The sequence below is a fragment of the Malaclemys terrapin genome, chromosome 2, assembly GCF_027887155.1.
Source record: "Malaclemys terrapin pileata isolate rMalTer1 chromosome 2, rMalTer1.hap1, whole genome shotgun sequence".
In the NCBI taxonomy this organism is placed as follows: domain Eukaryota; kingdom Metazoa; phylum Chordata; order Testudines; family Emydidae; genus Malaclemys; species Malaclemys terrapin.
The window spans coordinates 51914794-51937145 of record NC_071506.1 but is presented as its reverse complement, the minus strand read 5'-3'; the positions used below and the strand labels follow the sequence as shown (position 1 = coordinate 51937145).

Here is a 22352-nt window from a genome sequence, read left to right as displayed (position 1 = left end):
TTAAACACCATCTGTTGGGTTGAATGAAGACCCTGCACTGTCCTTCAAAGTTTAAGAGTGGGTAGCCCTGCCATAACTATAAAGAGGAAGCCCATTTAGTTTAGGTAAGAAACTGAAGGATATTCAAAATTAAATTAGTATTAAACTATAGAGGAGAATTATGTATAAAGCAAATAGAAAGGAAGACTCATGCTCTGGTTAAGTGTATTCTATTTACAGCTACAGTAAGTCTGTTTTAAAAAAAAAGCTCTCCAAATTCTACCTAGGATAGGAGTCATGATGGGTTTCCCTTCTCATGCACAGGATGGGACGACAGTCTAGACTCAAATATGCCCTCAGTGATATGCAGCTGCATTATTTCTGTGGGCTTTGTTAGTGGATGCAAGTCACTGGAACGTTTTTATTAATGCTCAAGGGAGGCATACACTCCAGGTCCCTCTTAACTGGGTTGGCACTGAAGTGCTAACAAGGAATATCGATTAAGGAACTAGTTGTTATTGTATAGGTTGTATAAACAGGTCCATTTGAGTGTGGTTGTACTCAGAGTTTGTTGAATGGTACCCCCTTCAGTCTGGAAGGAAATCCATATCCTGCTCTAATGTCCAAGTCAAGATGAACACATTCTATTAATACCTCACATGATTAATGTGACAACTGAAGCCTGTTCAACAGACTAGTCTCCACAAAAGTGGTAGTTTACATTTTAAGATTAAGATTCAGACAACGCCCACTGATTTAGTATTTTTTGTGCACTCGTCACCACTGAGATACTGCTCCAGCTATGAATGCTAGTGTAATTTGCTACAAGAGTTTAAATACACATGACTATGGCCAGCCAAAGATATATAGATATCAAGGTCTCTACAGTTGTAAGTCCTGTCTGATGAGCTTGCCTCTAAACATTGTGTTGCTGTCAGAAATTGAGTCTGCAGATGGATCTAGGGAACACAGCTAAAGCAAGCTTCCATGTGTCAAGAGTGCTTTAGCATGTCAGTGACAGTATGTTTCTGTAAATACAGTCAAGCCTCTAGACTGCTTGTAGCCACAGATTTGTAAAGAATCAGTTTCATTTCTGTGCTTAGTTAGTATATGCCTGCTGAGCTGGCTTGTTTCTCCCTTGAGTAATCGTGCACACTGTCAAGTTTGATGTCAACTGCAATGCTGACAAGTTGGACAGTACAACATCCTGTATTTGCAGCCCTTCCTCTAAAGCAGGAGTTCCCAAGCGGTAGTACGCATATCCCTGGAGGTACATAAGAAAAATTGTGTTGTGATTTTATTTATTGCATTTTCATAACAGGCTACTCAAAGCTTTAAAACGGTGGGAATGTTATATAAAATACAGTAGTTAATTTACTTCAAGATGTAAAGCACTGGAATGGGTTATCTAGGGAGGTGGTGGAATCTTCTTCCTTAGAAGTTTTTAAGGCCCGGCTTGACAAAACCCTAGCTGGGATGATTTAGTTGGGGATTGGTCCTGCTTTGAGCAGGGGGTTGGACTAGATGACCTCCTGAGGTCCCTTCCAATCCTGATATTCTATGATTTTATGTACCAATGAGGACAGATGTGATATATCGAGCCCTCACCTCCAGTCACTGTACAGCACAGATTCAGTTGCCCAGCAACAACTGTCCAGTGTAACTGAGCTCAAAACTTAATCAGGGGAGGTTTTCAGTTGTATATGTCACACTCTATACTGTACATAACAGTGAAATATGGACAGATGGCTAAAGACACTGTTCTTCTTAACACTAGCTATCAGTGATGATAAAGGTAGGGGGACATGAGCAGCTGGTATATCTTGAATGGGATACACAGGCAGATGGTAGCTCTGGAAGAGGTACGCAATAAGAAAAGTTTGGAAACCTCTGCTCCACAAGGCTCAGAATCTGCTAGTGTCAGAAGACAAATTCCAGAGTTGATCGTGTCCTGGTGAAATTAAATATTTCTGTTGCAGCCAACTGCCCACTGCAGATTTGTGGGTAGAATGAGACTAGTTCTTACTGACTTATACCTGAAAGCAAGGCATGTTACTATACTAAGGGTCAGTTATCTAGACCTAAACATTTTAAAGACCCCTCAGTCACAGCATTATTCAAGAATCAAATCAAAAATTTGGGCCCTAGCAGCTTGACTGTGAACTATGGGGTAGAGCTAATCAGTACCCATTTTAGTGCCTTACAGAATGATGTATCAATTCTGAGATAGATTAAGGCCAGAAGAGGCCATTATGATAAATTTGGCCTCATGCATAATGGGCCATAGACTTTCATCCAGTAATTCCTGCAACAAGCCCATAACTTCTGGGTTGTACTACTCCATTCAGTTTTACACAGCCCCTCACCACTGTAGTCCGAGCTCCTTCCAGAAGTGCAGTAAGTGATATCAATGTCTTTTAGGGCTTGTCTACACTGCCACTTACAGTGCTGAAACTTCCCTCACTCAGGAGTGTGAAAACAGACCTCCAAGTGATTCAAGTTTCAGCACTATAAAGTGGCAGTGTAGATAGCACTGGTAGCTATTCCCCCTCACAAAGGTGTTTTTTTTACAGCACTGGGAGAGCTCTCTCCCAGCACTGGAGCTGCATCTACATAGCCACGTTAAAACGCCGCCACAGGGCTTTAATTTCGGCTGTGTAGGCATGCCCTTAGAAGAGGGCATCCAGTCTTTAAAGACTTTGAATGATAGAAAATCCAAATACTTTGAATTGTTCCAATTGTCAGATACCATTACCACACACACACACACTTTGTTGTGGTTCAGGGATGGAGATACCATTATGGAGGTAGAGGTGCATACTGTGGACAGGTCCTAAACAGGAAAACATGGGATAGATTTTTAGAATCATAACTCTGGCCCTGCTCAAGCAGACTGGGTCCTACATCCTGTGATGGGCACTAAGTTTCAAGCCCTACCTTTCCCCAACTGAGGGTACGTCTACACTACCTGCTGGATCGGCGGGTAGTGATCGATCTATTGGGGATTGATTTATCGTGTCTAATGTAGAAGTGATAAATCGATCCTCAATCGCTTCCACCTCTTGCCGCAGTGGAGTATAGGAGTAGACGACAGAGTGGAGTCGACGGGGGAGCGGTGGCAGTCGACCCCACGCCTTGAGGATGTGAGGTAAGTCGACCTAAGATACGCAACTTCAGCTATGAGAATAGCATAGCTGAAGTAGACGTATCTTAGGACAACCCCCTCCCGTGTAGATCAGGCCTTAAGGATCATCAGTAACCTCACTGCCAGCCTCTTACTGCAGTAAGACATTCTCCAGCAGTGCATAAAACCTGCCAGCACTTGCTGTTTGATCACAGTGACAAAAGGCCTTTTTCTGAGAGAGACAAAACAGTCAACACTTAACAAGGCAAGCACATGAAGTACCTGCCTGCTGCAGCTGTACATGCTTATTTATTCTTCTAAATGGAGAAACTGACAAGGATAGGTTGCTATAAAAGCCTTGAAGAATTTGACAGCTACTCATCAGGGGTTGGTACACAAGTTTGGGCCCTCCCTGCACTGAAGCCCAGCAGCCACTCTGATGAGAAGCTCAACTCTGCCCCAAGGTGATTGATTTTACCAAGGTGTGATGCTGGGGCACATTCTTCTGAATCTGTGGCTTATAGGGCTCTGATAAATTTGAAGCTCCACCTACCTTTACCTGTTGGAAGAGAGCACTTTCCCCTTCTAGGCTATTTTGCAACAGGAGGAAGGAGTCTGCCACTACCTTTTCCCTGGCCTCTATGTTTTGGCTATTGTCTATGATTAAGGCTATGTCTACAGTACAGAGTTTTGTTGACCAAAAAGTAATTAAAGCACTTAAATTAAAGCATAAAACAGCTGTTGCATGTCCACACTATGCTCCTTGTGTTGGCAGAGCGCATCCACACTAGCAGCACTTGCATTGACACAGGAAGCAGTGCACTGTGGGTAGCTATCCCACTGTGTAACTGGCCACAGGGTGCTTTGGGAAGGGTTTGCAAGGCCTCATGGGACAGGTACAAGATCACATGATGCAGATTTCTCAATCCCATTGTTCCATGGGAATCCTACTAAATTGCCAGCTGCTTTTCAAGTGAAGAGTATGGGGTGGGGTGGGGGGGGAGAAAAAAAAAAAAGTGTGTGAGCGCATGCTGTCTCTAAGTTCAGACAGCTGCCTGAGCAACCAAACCTGGAGGTGGTGGAGGAGGACACCTCCCCACATCAACCTCCAGCTCTGCACAGCAGTCTCTTTCCCTCCCACCCACCCACAGCACAGCAGCCTGCTCTGCCTGTTGATTCCCATTAATGGACTTCTGTGATTCCCTCCAAGTTCTCCCACAGCCTCCTTAGCAGCTCTTAGCTCTCCACACTGTGGAATGTCTAAGCTTCCCAGAGCTTTGACGGGGAGAGGCACATGCCTGCATAGCTAGATGCAGGGCAGCAGAGTTCCAAACAGTGAGAGAAAGCAGTCATGGTGAGCATTGTGGGATACTGGGGAGACCAGTTATGGCAACAAACAGCAGCATCTACACTGACGCTTTGTCACTAACTTTGCCACACAAAAACTATGCCTCATCAAGGTGGTTTTATTTTGTCAGCAAAACAAAGTTTTGCCACCAAAAGTAGCTTTGTAGTATGTACACCTCCATTGTTTTGTCAGAAAAATCTGCCTTTTGCTGACAAATTGTGTCGTGTAGACAAGGCTCAACTCCACTGCAAGGTTCTACTGCTCAGCTTCCTCCAGGAGTAGGAAAATTTTGCTCTGCTGCTAGGCAAAAGTTAACAGCAACAGCAGTAGTGGGTCCATCCTCACAGATTGAGATATAACACTATATTATCACTTGGTGTTTAGGTTGCAGCAGCCAAGAACTAGAACATTTTAAATGGCCCCAGAAACTTGCCATGAAAAAAAAGCTTCCCATTTGCAACTGGCGAATGAATAGATTAAGAACTCAGCATTTAGTAAGAGTTCTGGATGGTGTTCCTTGGGCTATAAATGGGGGCACAAAGCACAAATGCAAAATAGGGAGAGCAGAACTTTTACAGTTGTGAAAGTAGTTCCTTTCTTCGCACTGGTTTCTGGTTCGCTAGCTAAGATTCTCCCCTTATCAACAGGCATTAGAAGTGTTTTCTAGGATTTTCGCACTTCAGCATTTGAGGGCACTCAGCTTATTCTTCACTCTGTTCCCCCCAGGGGCAGGTCTATGTATTTTGCCACCCCAAGCACGGCAGTGAGGCAGGCTTTGGTGGCGCGCCTGCGGGCGGTCCGGCTGGTCACACTGATTCGGCGGCATGCCTGCGGGAGGGCCACCAGTCCTGGGCCTTCAGCGTACCCGCCACCAAATTGCCACTGAAGCCGCGGGACCAGCAGACCTTCCGCAGGCATGCCGCCGAAGGCAGCCTGACTGCCGCCCCCACAATGACTGGCAGGCCTCCCCCTGTGGCTTGCCGCCCCAGGCATGCGCTTGGTGCGCTGGTGCCTGGAGCCACCCCTGGTTCCCCTCACCCATACAAAAGCTCAGTACGTCTTAGTGATAGAGGCTTGACTTTTTAGTTTTAGGGGCTTCAATTTAGGCATCTAGCTAAGAATGGCCTAGTTCCATTCCATCCTACCCCTCTCCCCAAGAATTAAGTACATCAGCAGGAGCTGCATATGCTCAGCATCTCTACATTAATAATCTATATGGGGCCCAAGCTTAAGCTGACTCACACTGACAATTCTGGCCATATAATAGCTCCTCAGTTCAGTGAATAGTCTTATTGTAGCACCTGCTTTCCCATCCAGTCCCCTTTTTTTTGGCTTACTCTCAGCAGTCTACCCAAGGATCAGGATAAGTGAGTCCTCTACCACCACACAATGAACCTCACGCCAAGATATTAAGACTAGGGAAGATTATTTCTCCAGCAGAAGCAGCTACGTGCTTTTCTGATACAAGCGCAGTCAAGCTGTACTTTTGCTTTGAAGCCACTTATGATTCTTTCAAATAGCCTTGCTGAGCAGAGGTCAGCAACCTGGACTATTATTCTGTTCAGAGAGGGGAAAAAACCCTTTAAGTCTACAATAAAATTTTCTGTAAGTTAGTTCAGGAATCCTTAGCATTCAGGTAAAGTTCCTACACTGTTCTGCTGCCATGGAAACACTAAATTTTGTTTTGTTTCCCTCTTGCACCCTATTTGTTTGAAAGGATACAATTTTAGGTCATTTTTATCTCAAATCCCAAAATACTTTACAGAATTATAGATAGTACATAGGCCAAACAGGCCAACACCTTTGTACACTGCTGTGACGAAGGTAGATTCTCCAAGACCTCTTTGTGTTGGCATAAGAGAGTTTTCTACCATTGTAAACAGGCAGAAGTGGCTCCTACACCAGCCTCCCCACACCCTAGTATCAGAAATACAAGTGATTGGGAGGAAGCATAGCAGAGCTCTTGATACCAACAGAGCCCTCGTAGCAATGGTGGAATTTAGAACAGACAAGAGACTTCAATCTCATAGGGACTTGTGCAAGTCAGGAAGCCTCACTCCACTCCCTGACACAGACCCGCCCCCGCCCCCCAGATCAGTGCTCTGCCACAGGAAAGAATCTGGCCCATGGAGAAAAAAATTGTTTAAAGAGACAGTACTTACAGGCTAATAAGGGGAGAAATGTTTAATGTCTCTAGAGTAGCCAGGATATAGGAACTGTTCTATATGGCCAGCTCCAGGGTTTTGGCCACCCCAAGCAGCCCAAAAGAAAGCAAAGCCACGATCATGATTGCGATCTGCAGCAGCAATTCGGTGGAAGGTCCTTCGCTCCGAGCGGGAGTGAGGGACCGTCCGCTGAATTGCCACCGAATAGTTGGACCTGCCTCCCCAAGCACACCAAGCTGGTGCCTGGAACTGGCCCTGATGGCCAGTAGCGTTGAAAAAGCTAACACTAGAAAGCAAAAGCAAGCATGAGATTAGTACTGGAGCAAGGACAGCATAGAGACAAGATTCTTATGGCAAATTAAAATAGTGTTGGCAAGGAGCAGCAGGCTTACATATATGGGGGCTAGATTTACAGCTATTCCTAATAAGCACCAGGTTTTGCTGAAAAAGGCTCAGTAGAGTTGTTTAGTAACAGTTCTTCACAGGGCTGATACCCAGCATAGTTTAGAGTAGTCTCCTGCTACTCGCTACTGGCATAATACAGAGTAGCCCAAGCAAAGGGGCTGTCCTGGCAGCCAGGACTGACCAGTTACAAAAGCATTCCAGTCATATCGCTGCCCCCCTTCCCCAAAATGTCCCCTACAGCAAGAGCTGGGGACACCATCTAGGAATTCCCCCACACTAAGGAAAGTCCTTCATCCAGATGCAGAAATTCATGATTGGTTTGTGCGGATAGAACATAAAGAAGCTTTGAAGCCAAGGATCTGGCCCAAGAATAGAAGTTGCAAACAGGAAAAGGAAACAAGAGAACAGAAAAAGCTAGATGCTCTGAGCTGAGTGAGCTTAAGGAAGTGTTTTACCAATGATGTTCCTGTCAAAGAAGCACTTCTGACTGAAGCTTAGAGTGAAGCCAGTTCGACTTGGTAAATATATGGGAGAGGGAAATTAAGGCCTTGTCTTCATTTAAAGTTTTGCCACTTAACTAGGTCATCATAGACCTTATTATGTCAGCATACTTACAGTAGCAATTCCCCCAGCATAGATGCAGTTGTATGGGTAGAAGTCTGCATATACAGATACAGCTTAGCCTGGTGAAGCAAAAGAAGCTATAGTGGTACAGAGAACTTTATACCAGCATAACTTTATCTACATTAGGGCTCTTACTAGCATAACTGACAGTTTATGTAATAATAAAAAAGAGACACCCCTTACAAGTAGAATTAAAATAATCTATAGCATAAGTGTAGATCAGGCCTAAGAGGAGCAACTCTAAAAAAATAGCTAGATGTAGCATTTATAACAGAGCTAAGATAGGAAGTTTGACTGCAAAATTTAATCCTCATTTAGAGAGAGTTTAGCTCTTCCATTTGCTGAATGTACAGAGTATTTGTCATTGGAATGGCACCCTTCCAAGTCTAGAGACAAATGGCATGTCTCAGTTGCTTCTCACTTTGCTAAGCAGCAGACTGAAGTTCAGAATTCTTCTGTTTCACTGAAGCCGCTCAGAGTGCTATGGGCAGCTGTGAAACTGACAAGATTCAGATCAACTATCTTGCTGGTACTTGGGGAAGCTCCAAGTACCTGAGGCATGCAGGCAATGAAGCTGTTGGGGAAGGAGGGTCTAAAAAGGCTGGAAGAGGCAGGTGCCACAAGTACTCCTGTTCTTTTTGCGGATACAGATTAACACGGCTGCTACTCTGAAAGCAGAGTAATAGAGACACCCCTCTCCTCAGCCTTCCACCTACCTCTCCCTCCAAGCATCTGAGTGTCTGGGCATTTCCAGTTAGCCATCCAGACCCCAACCTGTCTCCAATGAGAAATCCTTCTCTCACTGTCACCCTCTGATTTACACTGCCCACCCAAACAATTTACTGCTAAGATTTGCCACAATACACAGGAGGTCAGAACAAGTTACTTGGACACCATAAAAATCCTATTTTTAAATCAAGATTGAATGTTTTTCTAAACATGCTCTAGTTCTAATGGAATTTAATTCAGTGAAATCCTATGGTCAGGGTGATGCAGGAGTCAGACTAGATCAGTAGTCCCTTCTGGCCTTATAACATAGGAATAAAAAGTCAATTTGTATTCATCTAGTAGTTTGTTAGCTTGGCCTTTGCGTATCAACAAAAATCTACAGAAAAGGTTAGTTGGATGTCAGGGTACTGAAGAGTTACCGACAATAGGAACTGGCTGATCCATTAACTGTTCATTTCCCATTTGTCTAGCCATGCACAAGTGTAGAGAAAGTTTTGTGAAGAAAGTAATTTTGAAATGTGTAGATTTGTAATGCAAGTCTGATTTTTTCCAAACAAGCGAGACAAGAACGGATACAAGTTGACAAACTTACTCACCAGGGCAGAACTTGATGGGTCTTGTATGGACTAACTAGCTGGCCAAACTTCAACCAATTGAGGTTCTACGGCAGATCTGCTCTGGTCACACTTTAAAATGGGACTTTGTGAAGAGAATTTAGCTATACAAGTTTTACTTTCTTAGTCATACAGGTGGCTTATTTGCCTGGCGAAGTTATGCTTGTCACTCCTGATTTTAAAGCACATTTGTTTCCTTTCTCCACCATTCATGTTAGCTACGATGTTCGACATGCAACATTAGCGCTTAGAGTTAATGTGAGCAAAGTTTCCAATATTGCTAGCAGTAGTTCCCTCCACATTGGGGTTGATATAATGGATTCTGATGTAACAGTCTTAATACAGACTGCTAGTTCTAGAAAAAGATGCTTATATTGTGCGTGTATAACAATGTGAATAGAACAGAGGAGCTCCATGTACCACGACTCCCAGAACACTTCAAAAATCCTCTTGACTACTGGACTGAAAAGCTTACAAGCTAGGATTCAGCTGCTTTCCATTTCTAGACCTGAAGAAGTAGTGCAGGTAAAAGAAACCAGCACCGAATTGTGAAGTCTGAGGGCAATACAGTTCTACAAAACAGATTAGTCTTGTTTCAGAGTAGCAGCCGTGTTAGTCTGTATCCGCAAAAAGAAGAACAGGAGTACTTGTGGCACCTTAGAGACTAACAAATTTATTAGAGCATAAGCTTTCGTGGACTACAGCCCACTTCTTCGGATGCATAAACTCTCTTATCAAAAATCTAAGCTTACAGTGTGGTAATGCTGACAGTATGCAGTGACATATGGGTTTGTACACACAATCACTTATGTCACTCAGGGGCATGAATAAGCCATCCTCCTAAGTGACGCAAGTTACACCAACCTAAGTACCAATGTGGACAGCACTATGTCAGTGGAAAAGCTTCTCCCACCAACATAGCTAACGCCTCTCGAGGAGGTTTTATTATACCCACAGGAGAGCTCTCTGTAGCAATTCTAGTGTAGACCAACCCCAAGTAACCAGCCTTTAAGGGTGGGAAACTGTCAGTATGTAACGCAGGCAGGTTTCTCAGAGTTAGTGTCTATTTACCTGGGAAGACCCTACTTCTGAATACAAGCATTACAAAGCTAAAAAGACTCCATGATTTATCAGCATTAGTTTGTAGTGAAAGATTTATCCCAGATGTGAACACTAACAAGGAATAAGCATTAAGTAGTATTTTAAATAAATACTGTGACATCCACTTAGTTTTAGTAAATTGCTTTTTTGTTCTATAAAGTAAAACTTCTAGTGCTAACAGTTTAAAACTAAAGACTCTCTTGCAGTATTTCCAATCAAAGTGTTTTGCTAGTGCACAAGAACTAGTCTCTAGCCAGCATTACACAAGTCTTTCTATTGCACAAGTGTGAAGAAACCCAGTTTATAGTGTATTCATGGCTAAGTTTATGAAGTTCTTCATTTCAGTGTATTATTTTAATTTGTTTGTTTTGAGATGCATTTACCAGTGTATTTTTAAAGTTTACTGTTTTGAGTAACCAACTTATTTACAATTAGTTTCATATTTAACATATATCGTTGGAGTACAAAAATTCAGGAACAGCTATTAAGCCATCCACAATTCCTTTCACTTTCACAGGGTGAGAATGCAGCTGTCAACTTGTTACAAGGTTGCTACCCTGCATTGACATCTATTAAGTGGAAACATTGGTTACATGGCAGTTTCACTATTATCACTCTGTCTGCATCACAATTCATTTACAAACCTCATTGTTAGACCAATAAGCTTATTTCAATTGTCTTGCTCATGGCATAGACATCTCCTAGACTGTAGCCATAATCTTATATGAAGCTTCTAAATGAGGTTTTCCTTCCCCAGAAGGAAAGAGACCGAAAGCAAAAAAAAAAAAAAAAAAAAAAAAAAAAAAAAAAGAGTCCAACTTTTGCTAGTTTCAAATATAAAGTTGATCTTTTCAGCATTCTGGCTATTGCTGAGCTGGTTACGAGTTATCTGTACTACCTCTGGATTATCTTCTCATCCTCTCCCCATATTCCTTTTGAGTTTACAGAAGCCACCAAGAGTCTGAGATACAGCTTACTGACAGGCTATGCTTTCTTAAGCAACAGTTTGCTTGACTGACTAGGCTAGTATTGTTGTACTCACGTCGATCCCAGAATATTAGAGAGAGACAAGGTGGGTGAGGTAATACCTTTTACTGGACCAACTTCTGTTGGTGAGAGAGACAAGACTAATATTGTCAGCCGAATTTACAATCCAAAGAGACATCCAGTTTGCTAGTTAGATGTGCCCTCAAGAAGACAGGCCGCTGTAGTGGTAAGTCATTGGTGAGCACAGGCTTATCAAATGCTGAACAAGAATCCCATGTCTCCAGTACTACAGTTTGCTTACAGCTATATTAGACTAGTTTCTTGCAAGCCTTATTTTTAAAGGGATTTAAATTAACTATGTTTGTCTTCACTACACAGGAGCCCAGTTATTTCAGAGTAGTTGACTTTATGATGGGGCATATCCTCATTTTGTACAAGGAGATCAGAAGTGGGAATTCAGGAACTCTGAAGTGGACAGTAGTTTCTGGAAGGGGCAAGTATTTCCCTCTACAAGTCTTGTCAGTCTTGTTCCAGATTCCATGTTGTTTCAATGCAGAGCTATTACTTTCAGTGAATAGCTGCTTTGGAATAAAGTCTACTCTACAGTAATTGTTTGTTAGATATTGAAACCAGAATATACTTGGATGCAAGTTGTTAAATATTGCACTTTGAGTCTTACGGAGATAAATTTATCTGACCAGATTAGTTAAGTGTAAAAGCTACAAGTTTTCCTTAGTAGACCATCACATGAGCTCAATGGAGGTGCCCTGGCAAAGCATAAGTTTCGTCTGCTTTTTTATAACATTCCACATAAAGTTAAACTAAAATTTGACAAACAAGTCTCCAGTTACATTGCAGAGTAAAACACCAAGTTGAGACCTCAATTTCAAGGCATAATGGACCATGTCCTCAGTTCACAATATTTGAAGGTGGCACATATACGTCCTTCTGCACTGATGTGCACTCAATTTTACCAAAGTGACTTAGGAGCACAAATAGCTACAATGGGACTTAGGCACAACTGAAAATTTTACTTCAGTACTTTTCACTAATTATTTTACCTCTGCACTAAGTCCTACCAGGCAACTCTTTCCTTTTGTTGTGCACATGCAGAGAAGTTCACAGATGTCTTTTTAAAGTTATATTATCAGCTAATGCAGTACACTTCATACTAAAGAAAGTGGTTAACACACTAATGCACTTGTTTAGTCTAATCAGGCTAACTGCATTGCCATGCGAGTTAACCCCTTTTAATCAGAGGCAGCGCACTTCAGTTATGTCCAAAGCTAGATAAAGTTCAAGTTGGAGGCATGCCAGTATATTGTTTACACCAAGACTAGCCATTTAACATTTAACCCATTGTGACTTTGAACATGTGTCATGAATACAAAATAAGGGCATTTGGATTCAAATATCAAGCTTGACCAGGTAAGGAGCAGCACCAGTGGCACAAGCAGTGCAAGAAGCGGTTTATAGAAATACAATAGGTCTAATTTATTCCACCCAGGAATAGTCAGTGGTACATAATGCAGCATGTTGCTATGTAAAGCTACTGTGTAAAATATCTGCAAAAAGAAGAACAGGAGTACTTGTGGCACCTTAGAGACTAACAAATTTATTAGAGCATAAGCTTTCGTGGGCTACAGCCCACTTCTTCAGATGCATATAGTGTAAAATATCATCCTTAAAGCATTTTAGAGTAACAGGTCATATCACAGATTGGCCCAATGATAACCACCAGCCTTAAGGTACAAGATTCAATTCACTTTTTCCCTTGGTCTCATGATTAATCTAGAGAGAGGAGCTTCAGTTAACTATAAGGCAGGAGGAGAGCTGTGATTCCATAAGAGCTAGAAAGACAGCCATATATGTCTAAAGGAAATCCAAGCCCATGAATTTTTGCCTTCCAAAGTCTACAAACAGCTGCAGTGCCTCTGCTGTAGCAATTCAGAAACCTGTGGGCAGCAGCACAATGGACGTCATACAAATTCCCTGCTGTTAGGCGAAGCTGTGAGCACTAGTAGTATTAGGAAGCCCAATTTAAAAAACAAGTCGCCATTTACTCAAAATCCTCACAATCTGTTCCCCTCCCACAGCCATGCGCCTCCCTATTGGTGAGGAATTTGACAACTACTACCTAGCACTCCTGCTCAAGGAATAAGGGACAACACCTTAGTAGAAGTCCCAGCACCCAACCTTTTGTTTTACCAGATGAATTTGGCAGCAGGGCTTGGGTTCGTCACTAGACCACTACCCCATACCTTACCAGTATCCACCCCACACTAGAAAGCCATATCTGTAACTAGTGGGTTCAGTTCTCCTGCTAATAGTTTAGTAGATTTAAGCCTTACATTTTATTGTAGGAAAGCAGCTCTTTAATGCTATAGGAATATTGGATGTTTCCTTCTACCAGAGGAGATTTGGCAGATTAGAATATTTTACTGGAACTGTTCCACTACCAGGTTTGCAAAATTAACTTAATCCCTATCCCCCATCCAGATTCCTATAATGAATGTGCTTTGCTGGGTTTGGTTTTCAATCCACGTTTACTATACTGTCATAAAATACCCAGAGTGCTGAGCACATTAGAAATACAGGATATAAATGCTTAGCCTGTGTTTTAAGACAATCACCTGAGCCTAGTACAGTTATTAAATATGAACATAGAAGCTATTTTAGAAGATTACCCAACATCTCAGAGGCTAAGTCAAAGTAATTCCATTCTATCTTGTATGCGTATAGAAGGTAGAAACTAGATTCACAACATCTTTAACACAGACCATTGGGCAGTTAAACCAAGTAGCTAGGTCCACCTCAGGCCTGATTTTCAGAGGTGCTAATCACCCACAAGAGCAAATCAGAGTAGTGAGGGTTTAGCATCTCAGCAGGTTGGGTGCTTGGTGTCAAGCCTGGCACACAGGAGTAAGTGAGTGGTGGAGAAGAGACAGCCTTGGACAGGGGCACAGTAGGAGCAGGGCTTGGAGGTACCTAGGCTCCAGGAGGGCAGGTTGAGAGGAAGCCAAACTATGGGTAGTTCAGGGCTTTCAGTCTCCCCAGGCAAGGCCGGCTGCCTCCACGCCCTCTCCTCTCTCCTCCGCCCCAAGCCACCGCCGGAGCTACAGCAGCTGCCACGGCTCCCAGAGGGCGCGCGCAGCTAATCACTATGCAAACAACAAGCGCTGCCCAGCGGCCCCTTCACCCCCGCGCCGCTCCCGGATGCGGCCAGGGACCGGGGGCGGACACAGCGCAGGGCCCCCGAGCGCGGGCCGTGCCCTGCGGCGCCAGGGGAGGGGCTGCTGCGGCCACGCCCGCCCCGCCCGGAGGCAGGAGGGCTCTGGGGCTGGGGAAGCGCAGGGGCCGGGGCGCTGCCGCCAAGGAGGTGGCTGCTCCTCTCTGCCCCGTCCCGCTGCTCCGGGGGCCGGCGAGCGGGCAGCCCCGCCCCGCCAGCGGCCCCCCTCCCCACAGGGCAGGCGGAGCCGGGGCGGACAGGGGGCGTCCGGCCGGGAAAACTCCCCCGTACCTTGCTCGCTGCTGGGGTCCATGCTCGCAGCCACCGCCCTCCGGAAACAGCCCGCTGCCGCCTTGCTCCCGTGCAGCCCCGGCTCAGTCACCACCCCCCGGCGTCAGGCTCGGCAGCGTGAGCGCCGCCTGGGCTTCATATAGGGCGGGCTCCCGGCCACGTCAGCCAGCAGCCAGCCACCTGACCGGAGCCGCCCTGCGGCTGGGGCAGCTGCAAGGTGCTAGCAGGTGAGGGCGGCGCCCCTGGCTGGGGGGCAGGGGCTCTGCGCCGCTGAGCCCAGGTGTCTGGCCTGGGGCAGAGCCGTGAGCCCCGCGCTGCTCCGCCTGCGGGATTCTCTTCTCAAGCGGGGCAGGTGCTGGGAAAGAGGCAGGGTGATTGGCAGCCCTGGAGGCGCCCCAAGACGGCCGTATTGGAAAGCTGTCCTGGAAACATACCAGGCCGGACACGAGCCCCTGTCAGCGGCTCCATCAGCCCTCCTATTGCCCGCTACAAGGCGTTCAGATGTCAGGAATCAGGCCCCAAGAAATCGCAAGCTTCACTTAGAAAGTAGTAGATTTAAAAATAATAACCAGGGGGTTCTTTATATTTGCATTCTGGTTTATGAGACTTGAGGGTTCCTGTTTTCAAGCTTTTCTCTGAAACCTAACGGGCTGGAAATGTCCTTTTTGAAATGAAAGGCAAAATTATCACATCATCCTCAACTGGCTCCAGGAGCTGGGTCTTTAAGATGCCATAAAATGCCAAATATCTCCAGACTTGTGATAAAGTCATGAGAGGCGGCAGCACTCTCGCTACCTTTATGATGATGATCATAATGGTAAAAGTAAGGATATTTCATTTACTCTTCGAATAAAGATTACTTTTCCTGGGTGAGTGCACCAGTAAACTTTTGCAAAACAGGTCTAACCTAATCTGAGCATCTAGGCATTTATAAATTATATCACATAATGACTGTGGTATCTCTCTATTTCCAAATCCAGTGCTGCAAACACTTACTCATGTAAGTAACTTTACACACATGAGCAGTCTGAATGATTTAAAATGAGATATTCATATGCCTAAAGTTATTCACATGCATAGGTGTTTTGCAGAATTAGGCCTGAAGTTCATATACCACAATCTGTGTACCCATGGTATCTGAGATTTTTATACTGCACTCATTTCCATGGTAACTATTATGCTATTTAATACTGTGCCTCAGTTTCCTATATATAAATATCTGTTAATTTATTCAGATCTTTACATGTTCATCAATCACCATAGTGTCTGGAGCTAACAGTACTCACTACCTTCTATAAAGTGCTTCTGGACCCTGGAATAAAAATTGCTTAATAATTGCAACTTGATATTATTTTACTTATTCACAGAACTGATACAGCAATCACTTTACACAAGCTGGTTTAAAGAAGCCTATGGCAGGCTGTTAAGAACTGAATATTCATAACACTAATTCATGATATGTCTGTACCCTGTTGTGACGGCTCAGGCTATTTGTTTTTTCTATTTATCTATTATATTTTTGCTTATAAACAATATGCATATTTAAAACTTGCACTGTGTTACTGAAACTAAATTATATTCTTATTTTAGCCTCAGGGGTGTCCCCTTGAAAGTTGCGAACAGTTAAACAAAGCAACCCAGTGCACTTAGCAGATCATCAGTTCAAAAGCACTGTTGCTGCATTAAAGAGAATGAGAGAGACAACAAGGCTGACTGAGGTAATATCTTTTATTGAACCAACTTCCGTTGATGAGAGACAAGCTTTTGAGCTATACAGAGCTTTTTCTCAGGTCTGGGAAAGGTACTCAGTGTGTCACAGCTAAGTGGACAGAAGTTGGTCCAATAATAGATATTACCTCACCCACCTTGCCTCTAATGTCCTGGGAATGACATGGCTACAACAACACTGCGTACAACAATTAAAGAGAACTAACAGTTTAAAAAACAGAGCACTGCCTGAACCTGAAACATCACATATGTAGTTTGAGCTTTTTCTCCTAAAATAACTTTAAATGCTGAAAACTTATAATTGTGGAGTCTGCCATAAAAGCAAACCATTTTGAGAGAGTATCTCAATAAAGAAAATATATTAGTTTGACGGATACACTTCTTCCCCCACTCCCTTCTGTTTCCCTGGTCCTGTTATCTATGGCTTTGTTTGCTCAAAAAGAGCAGTGTTTGCATAAAATGAGTGGCCAGACAGACACAGAGTGGGGCTTTGTGAATACCCAAATTGTCATGAACATTTGGCACATTGTCACATGCCAAAGAGGATCACAATAGAGGGCTATGAGGTGCCAATTTAGGATGCCTAGACAATGAGGAAAAACAATGTAAATCTCAGGTATTCCATGAAATCTGGGACAGCTTCTGTTAGAGGACTATTTGTTTACATTATAGCATATACATAGCTTCCGAATGAAGTGATTGTGAAGATGCCATAACAATATAGCAAGCAGATAAAACAAGGTAATGTGTATATTCTCATCTTGGTGCGCAAGAATCAGTTTACCTAGGCACGTAACACCCTGTGCAGTGAGATGAGTCTACATATCTCACAGTAATGTTTTTTGATTATGGTAGTGATTGAACACAAAATTGAACACAGATACATATTTGAAATTGACACATCTCTGATATTAAAAGACATAATTCAGCGAGAACTATATTTTAAAATACTGCACTTGAAATCTTACACTTTTCCCCATCTCCCATGAGCAGCTGATGATTTATGACTGATCAGTTCTCAGAAGGTAAGAATATCAACAGTGTAGAGAATTAAATCCCTTGGGCTCAACTCACTCCACAATTATGCAGGACTTACATGACTAGCACAAACCCCAACAGCAGACTGTCAGGGTTGCAGTGGTGCAAAGCAATCACAATCTCAGTTCTTCTAAGGGGTTAGAGAGTCATAGGCCAGTATATTCCCCAGAATGGGTATGATGACCACGACAGAGGCATTACCAGGGCAGTTAGGGAGTTCACTGATTTAGTTCCTCCCCCGGCACTCCCACTCCCAAAGCTCCTATGAGTCTCTGGTACAAATGAAAGCTGCCCTGCTCTGATGACCCCCAATGAAGAGCACTGCTGACAGGCTCCTTGCTCTCACTAGAGAGGAATGCCCTGTTCCATGCAAGGGTACTGTTGGAGTTAATTGATAGATTTAATGTACATCTTCTTGTGCCAATTTGACCAAATCTGGCCTCTTAACTACAAATGGTTACAAATGAGTCCCCCAAATACACTTAAACTATCTTAACATTCTATCTTGTTTTTCTTCACAGGTATGCAGAGGATGATTCTCTCTGAACAGGGCCGCCCCAAGCAACAACAAAAAAAAACCCCGTGGCGGCCAGAACAGCAAAGCAAAAAAAAAAAAAAAAACCTGTGGCGCGGCCGGAGCCAGGGTGCAGGGGGGCTCCCTGCCCTGCAGATGTGCCCTGGCTAGCGGAGGGAGGGGGAGGGAGCGGGGGGAGAGAGAGAAGGGGGGCGGCCAGGGCTTCAGCAGGGCTCTGCCATGCAGCCGCGCCCCCTGTTGGGACGGCTCCGCACCGCTCCGGTCGGCTGGGAGGGAAGGACGCGGGCTGCCCTGCCGGGCTTGCTGCAGGGCGCTCCCGTCCTCCACGCCGCTGCCCCCTAAAGGGCGGCCGCAGCAGAACAACAACAACAACAAAAAAGCGGCCATGCCACCCTAGGATTGGGTGGAATGCCGCCTCCTACAAGCTGCTGTCCCAAGCACCAGCTTGCTCGGCTGGTGCCTGGAGCCGGCCCTGTCTCTGAATGTGTACTTTCTTTTTCATCCAGTTATTGTAACCCAGTTATTAAAAGGAAGAACATAACTACAACAGCCTTTCTGTTACATGAATAATACTGACCTTGGACCTTTTTGTCTGCTTGGGTTCCTTTTTCCTTTTTTTCACTTTGGATTGAATGTATTGTGCATCTTCATTCTTTTGTCACTAAGCTTTCAACCCCAGTCTTTCTGTAACCATTGACTGAGAACAGTATTTATAATGTTCGTGGCTGATATCTGTATCTGTTAGACCAGCTTAAAGTCTGTTCCACCTCTGTGTTCAACATATTTATATTCAGATCCCCACATGCCCCTCACCTCCATATTCTTCTTCTGGAGAAGAAGCACTGAAAACCCTCAGCATTGCTTTCATGCAAGGTAGCATATTCTGTTTTCATTTGTAGCCTAATGCTTCAAGGTGCCCTGCTAAGTGCTGAGTGTTCTCAACTCCCACTAATTCTATTTTTATTATTATAGTTATATTACAGAAGTGCCTAAAGGCTCCCGCCATGATTGTGCTCTCCAAATACATGGTAAAAGACATTACTGTTCAATCTCAGAATAGAAGACAGTTTCTGATCTGAAGGTCTTACAATCTATAAGAGAAGACACAAGTGGGTGAGTGTAACAAACAATAGGAAGAAAAATGGAACAGAGGACAAAGGAAACATGTGATTAGTTATATATACAGATTGTTTTGAGTCAATTACCTTTTTCATTTATAAGCTCTACAGTAGAACCTCAGAACTATGCACACCTCGGGAATGTAGGTTGTTCATAACTCTGAAATGTTCGTAACTCTCAACAAAGCATTATGGTTGTTCTTTCAAAAGCTTACAACTGAACATGGACCTCATACAGCTTTGAAACTTTACTCTGCAGAAGAAAAATGCTGCTTTGCCTTTATTTTTTAAATAGTTTATGTTTAAACACAGTACTGTACCCTATTTGCCTTATTTATTTATTTTGGTCTCTGCTGCTGCCTGATTGTGTACTTCCAGTTCCAAATGTGGGGAAATAGAACAGGGGGGCCTTCTTTTTAATAGCCAAGGCTTTGAATCTGAAGGCCCTGAAATAAACCCTCCAACAGAGATCTGTTATGCTGACTACCCTTACACAAAGCAGTACAGGCCCAGGCCTGAGCAAGACTGAACAACACAGTTCTCTGCCAAACTCGGTCAAAGGTAATGGCCAGAGGAGGGGGAGGAAAAACAAAGAACAATGCTAAAGGCTACGACAGAAACTGCTTTAGCAATATAATAACCGCAAGTTTATGAAATATAATAATAACCGCTTGTTTATGAAAACAGAATATCCACTTACATTAAGAAATTGCTTTTGCAACGAGCTGATCACTCTTGCAGTTGCAGCTATCTGCAAACTTTTCAATTTGTGAACTGAGGGAAGATAGGTGTTTATCCACTGAACTCATTTGAGGGGAGGCCATCTACCAGGTCAGGTCCCATTCAAAATCTAGCTGCTGAACATAGGCGTGCACACGGGATGTGCCGGGTGTGCCTAGGCACACCCTAATGCCCGCAGGCCGGATCCGGCCCCTCGAGGCTTTGGATCCAGCCCACGGGATTTGTCCCCCGTGGTGCCGCAGGCCCCGCGCTGCTCTCAGAAGCAGCCAGCATGGGACCACATCCCTGGGGCCCCGGGGAGGTTGAGGTAGAGGGCTCCTTGCGTTGCTCCTGGCACCATCTCCCACAGCTCCCATTGGCTGGGAACGGGGAACCGCAGCCAATGGGAGCTTCAGGAGAGGTACCTGGAGGCGTGGCAAGGGCAGTGCACGGAGCCCTGTGCGCCCCCCCCCCAGGGGCCACACAGGGACATGGTGAGCGGCGCAGCGTGTGGCCAGGACAGGCAGGCAGGGAGCGTGCCTGTGCAGGTAAGTGGCACCGGGCCGGAGTCCGAACCCCTCCTGCACCCTGCCCCCCAGCCCCCTTCCCTGAGCCCCCTGCCTGCACCCCGTACCTCTCCTGCACCCTAACTCCCTGTCATGAGCCCCCTGCCTGCACCCCGTATCCTTCCTGGACCCCAACTCCCTGTCCTGAGCCCCCTGCCGCACCCCTCCTGCACCCCAACTCCCTTCCCTGAGCCCCCTCATACACCCCGCACCCCTCTGCCCCAATCCCTTGCCCTGAGCCCCTTCCTGCACACTGCACCCCCCTCCCATACCCCGCACTCCCTCCCGCACCCAACCTTTATGATGTTTGCCTTTAAAAAAAATAAATAAAATTCCCTGGGTGCACACCCTAATGAAATGTGCTGCTCACGCCTATGCTGCTAAAGGAGGTGGTGATACAAACCTTATCACTTTTAGTCCTGTGGTTAGAGAACTGCCAAAAGGGGGAAAGGATTTGAACAGGAGTCTCCCACCTCTTAGGAGTGTGCTCTAGCCACTGAAGTATGGGATAGTCTGATTCAGAATTCCCTTAGCCTCTCCTGTTGAAGCTGTTCTGCTGTGGCCAAATAATGAGAGAGTGGTTGAAACAGGGGCTGGACCCTGAGTCTCCCACCTCCCTCAGGCCAAGTGACTGTTCTACTGTGGATAACTACTTAAATAGTCATTGCGCCCAGAAGCAGCCCTAGTCGTTTTACCAGGCTCAGTTGAATACTGACAAATATATAGCTGAGATCAGTCTGGCTCACCTGTGTGTTAGTACTATAAAAATAGGTATTAGGATTACAAGAATTGTTTAGTGTTTAGATTTGAATGCCTGTGAGTTGCTGCACGCATTAATTTCACTGATAACATCTGTATCCCATATTGTAAGGTAATATTGGAGCGTTTGCATTGCAAGCTTCTGGAACTGTGTAAATCACCAGACAGGAGACAGACATGAACTAGTGTGAAATGCTGGTCTCCAACAGAAAGTGTTATGTCCTGCCCAACAAGGAAGGCCCATCAGCACCAGATAGAGAAGAACATTAAAGAAGAAACATTTTGAGTCTTACAAGTGAATTCTTCCCATCAGCTGATTTGCAGCTCAAAGTGCAAAGGGGAAGGGAATAAAAACCCCTAACAATAAGTGGATTTCTATGCTGCTTGGACTCTGAGGGGCAAGGTTTTCTAGGCATAGGCAAGAGAAGCCAGTGCTGAGCCTGGGTTAGCCCTAAAGGACATATCGAGCTTGCTTATTATGAAACCTTCTATAATGTTGAAATTGAAGATTGTAATTCATTTGTGTACATATGCTTACTGGTTTTAAACTTGTAACTAACACTCTTATTTCCTTTTCCTATGAATAAAACAATATAGTTTATTATAGGGTTCTCTGCAAGCATTGTCTTTGGTTTGAGATCTAAGGTGCAATTGACCTGGGTTAAGTGACTGGTCCTTTTGGACTGGGAGTAACCTGAATATTTCTGTGATTCGTGGTGTAAGGGACCATCTATCACAAAGGCAGGCTTTTCTAGGTGACAAGATTGGGAAGGGGACTCGTGTCTACGACTCTGTGTTCAGGCTGTTATGGTGCCTGCGGAGTTTACACTTGATAACTGGTTGGTGAAATCTAAGTACAGAACTCACAACCAATTTGGGGATTGTGCCCTGGTTCTGAACAGTCTGATCTAAGGTTGGTACTCATGCTCTTGAGTTGCTGCAGGACAGCTTGACAAAATACTTAAATAGTCATTTGGCCCAGAAGAAGCCCAAGTTATTTAATTAGAAAACATTTTTCACGCATCTCCCCCGACTCCTCAAGATGCTGAGCCAAAGCAAACAAACAAACAAACAAATCCAATGGTTCTAATCCATGGCAACTATCTCTTCCCATTCATTGTATAGCCTAGGTACCTAATGCAGGCCTTGCCGATCACTGTGTTGTTCCTGTGATTCTCTAGGCACCTAAAACTTGACCTTGTGACACTTAGCATTGCAATGCCTAAGTCCTTTTGTGGCTCTGGGTCTTGGACCTTTGTTTTGAAATAAGTTTCTCCTAACTCAGATGTGCA

General features: G+C 44.5%; 1 protein-coding gene and 1 long non-coding RNA gene across 2 annotated transcripts in view; one reads left to right on the top strand and one right to left on the bottom strand.

Moving 5' to 3' along the window:
- TPD52 (tumor protein D52) overlaps window positions 1–14724 on the bottom strand; it is a 213025-nt gene extending 198301 nt beyond the window's left edge. The window contains exon 1 of the mRNA XM_054017326.1: window positions 14597–14724. Coding sequence (XP_053873301.1) covers window positions 14597–14618 — 22 coding nt within the window. The 5' untranslated portion in view covers window positions 14619–14724. The remainder of the gene's footprint in view (window positions 1–14596) is intronic.
- A 4153-nt stretch (window positions 14725–18877) lies between these two features.
- LOC128831150 (uncharacterized) lies at window positions 18878–21664 on the top strand. Its single transcript, XR_008443768.1, has 2 exons — window positions 18878–19010; window positions 21173–21664. It is a non-coding gene; the product is annotated as an uncharacterized LOC128831150 (long non-coding RNA).
- The last annotated feature ends 688 nt before the right edge of the window (window positions 21665–22352 follow it).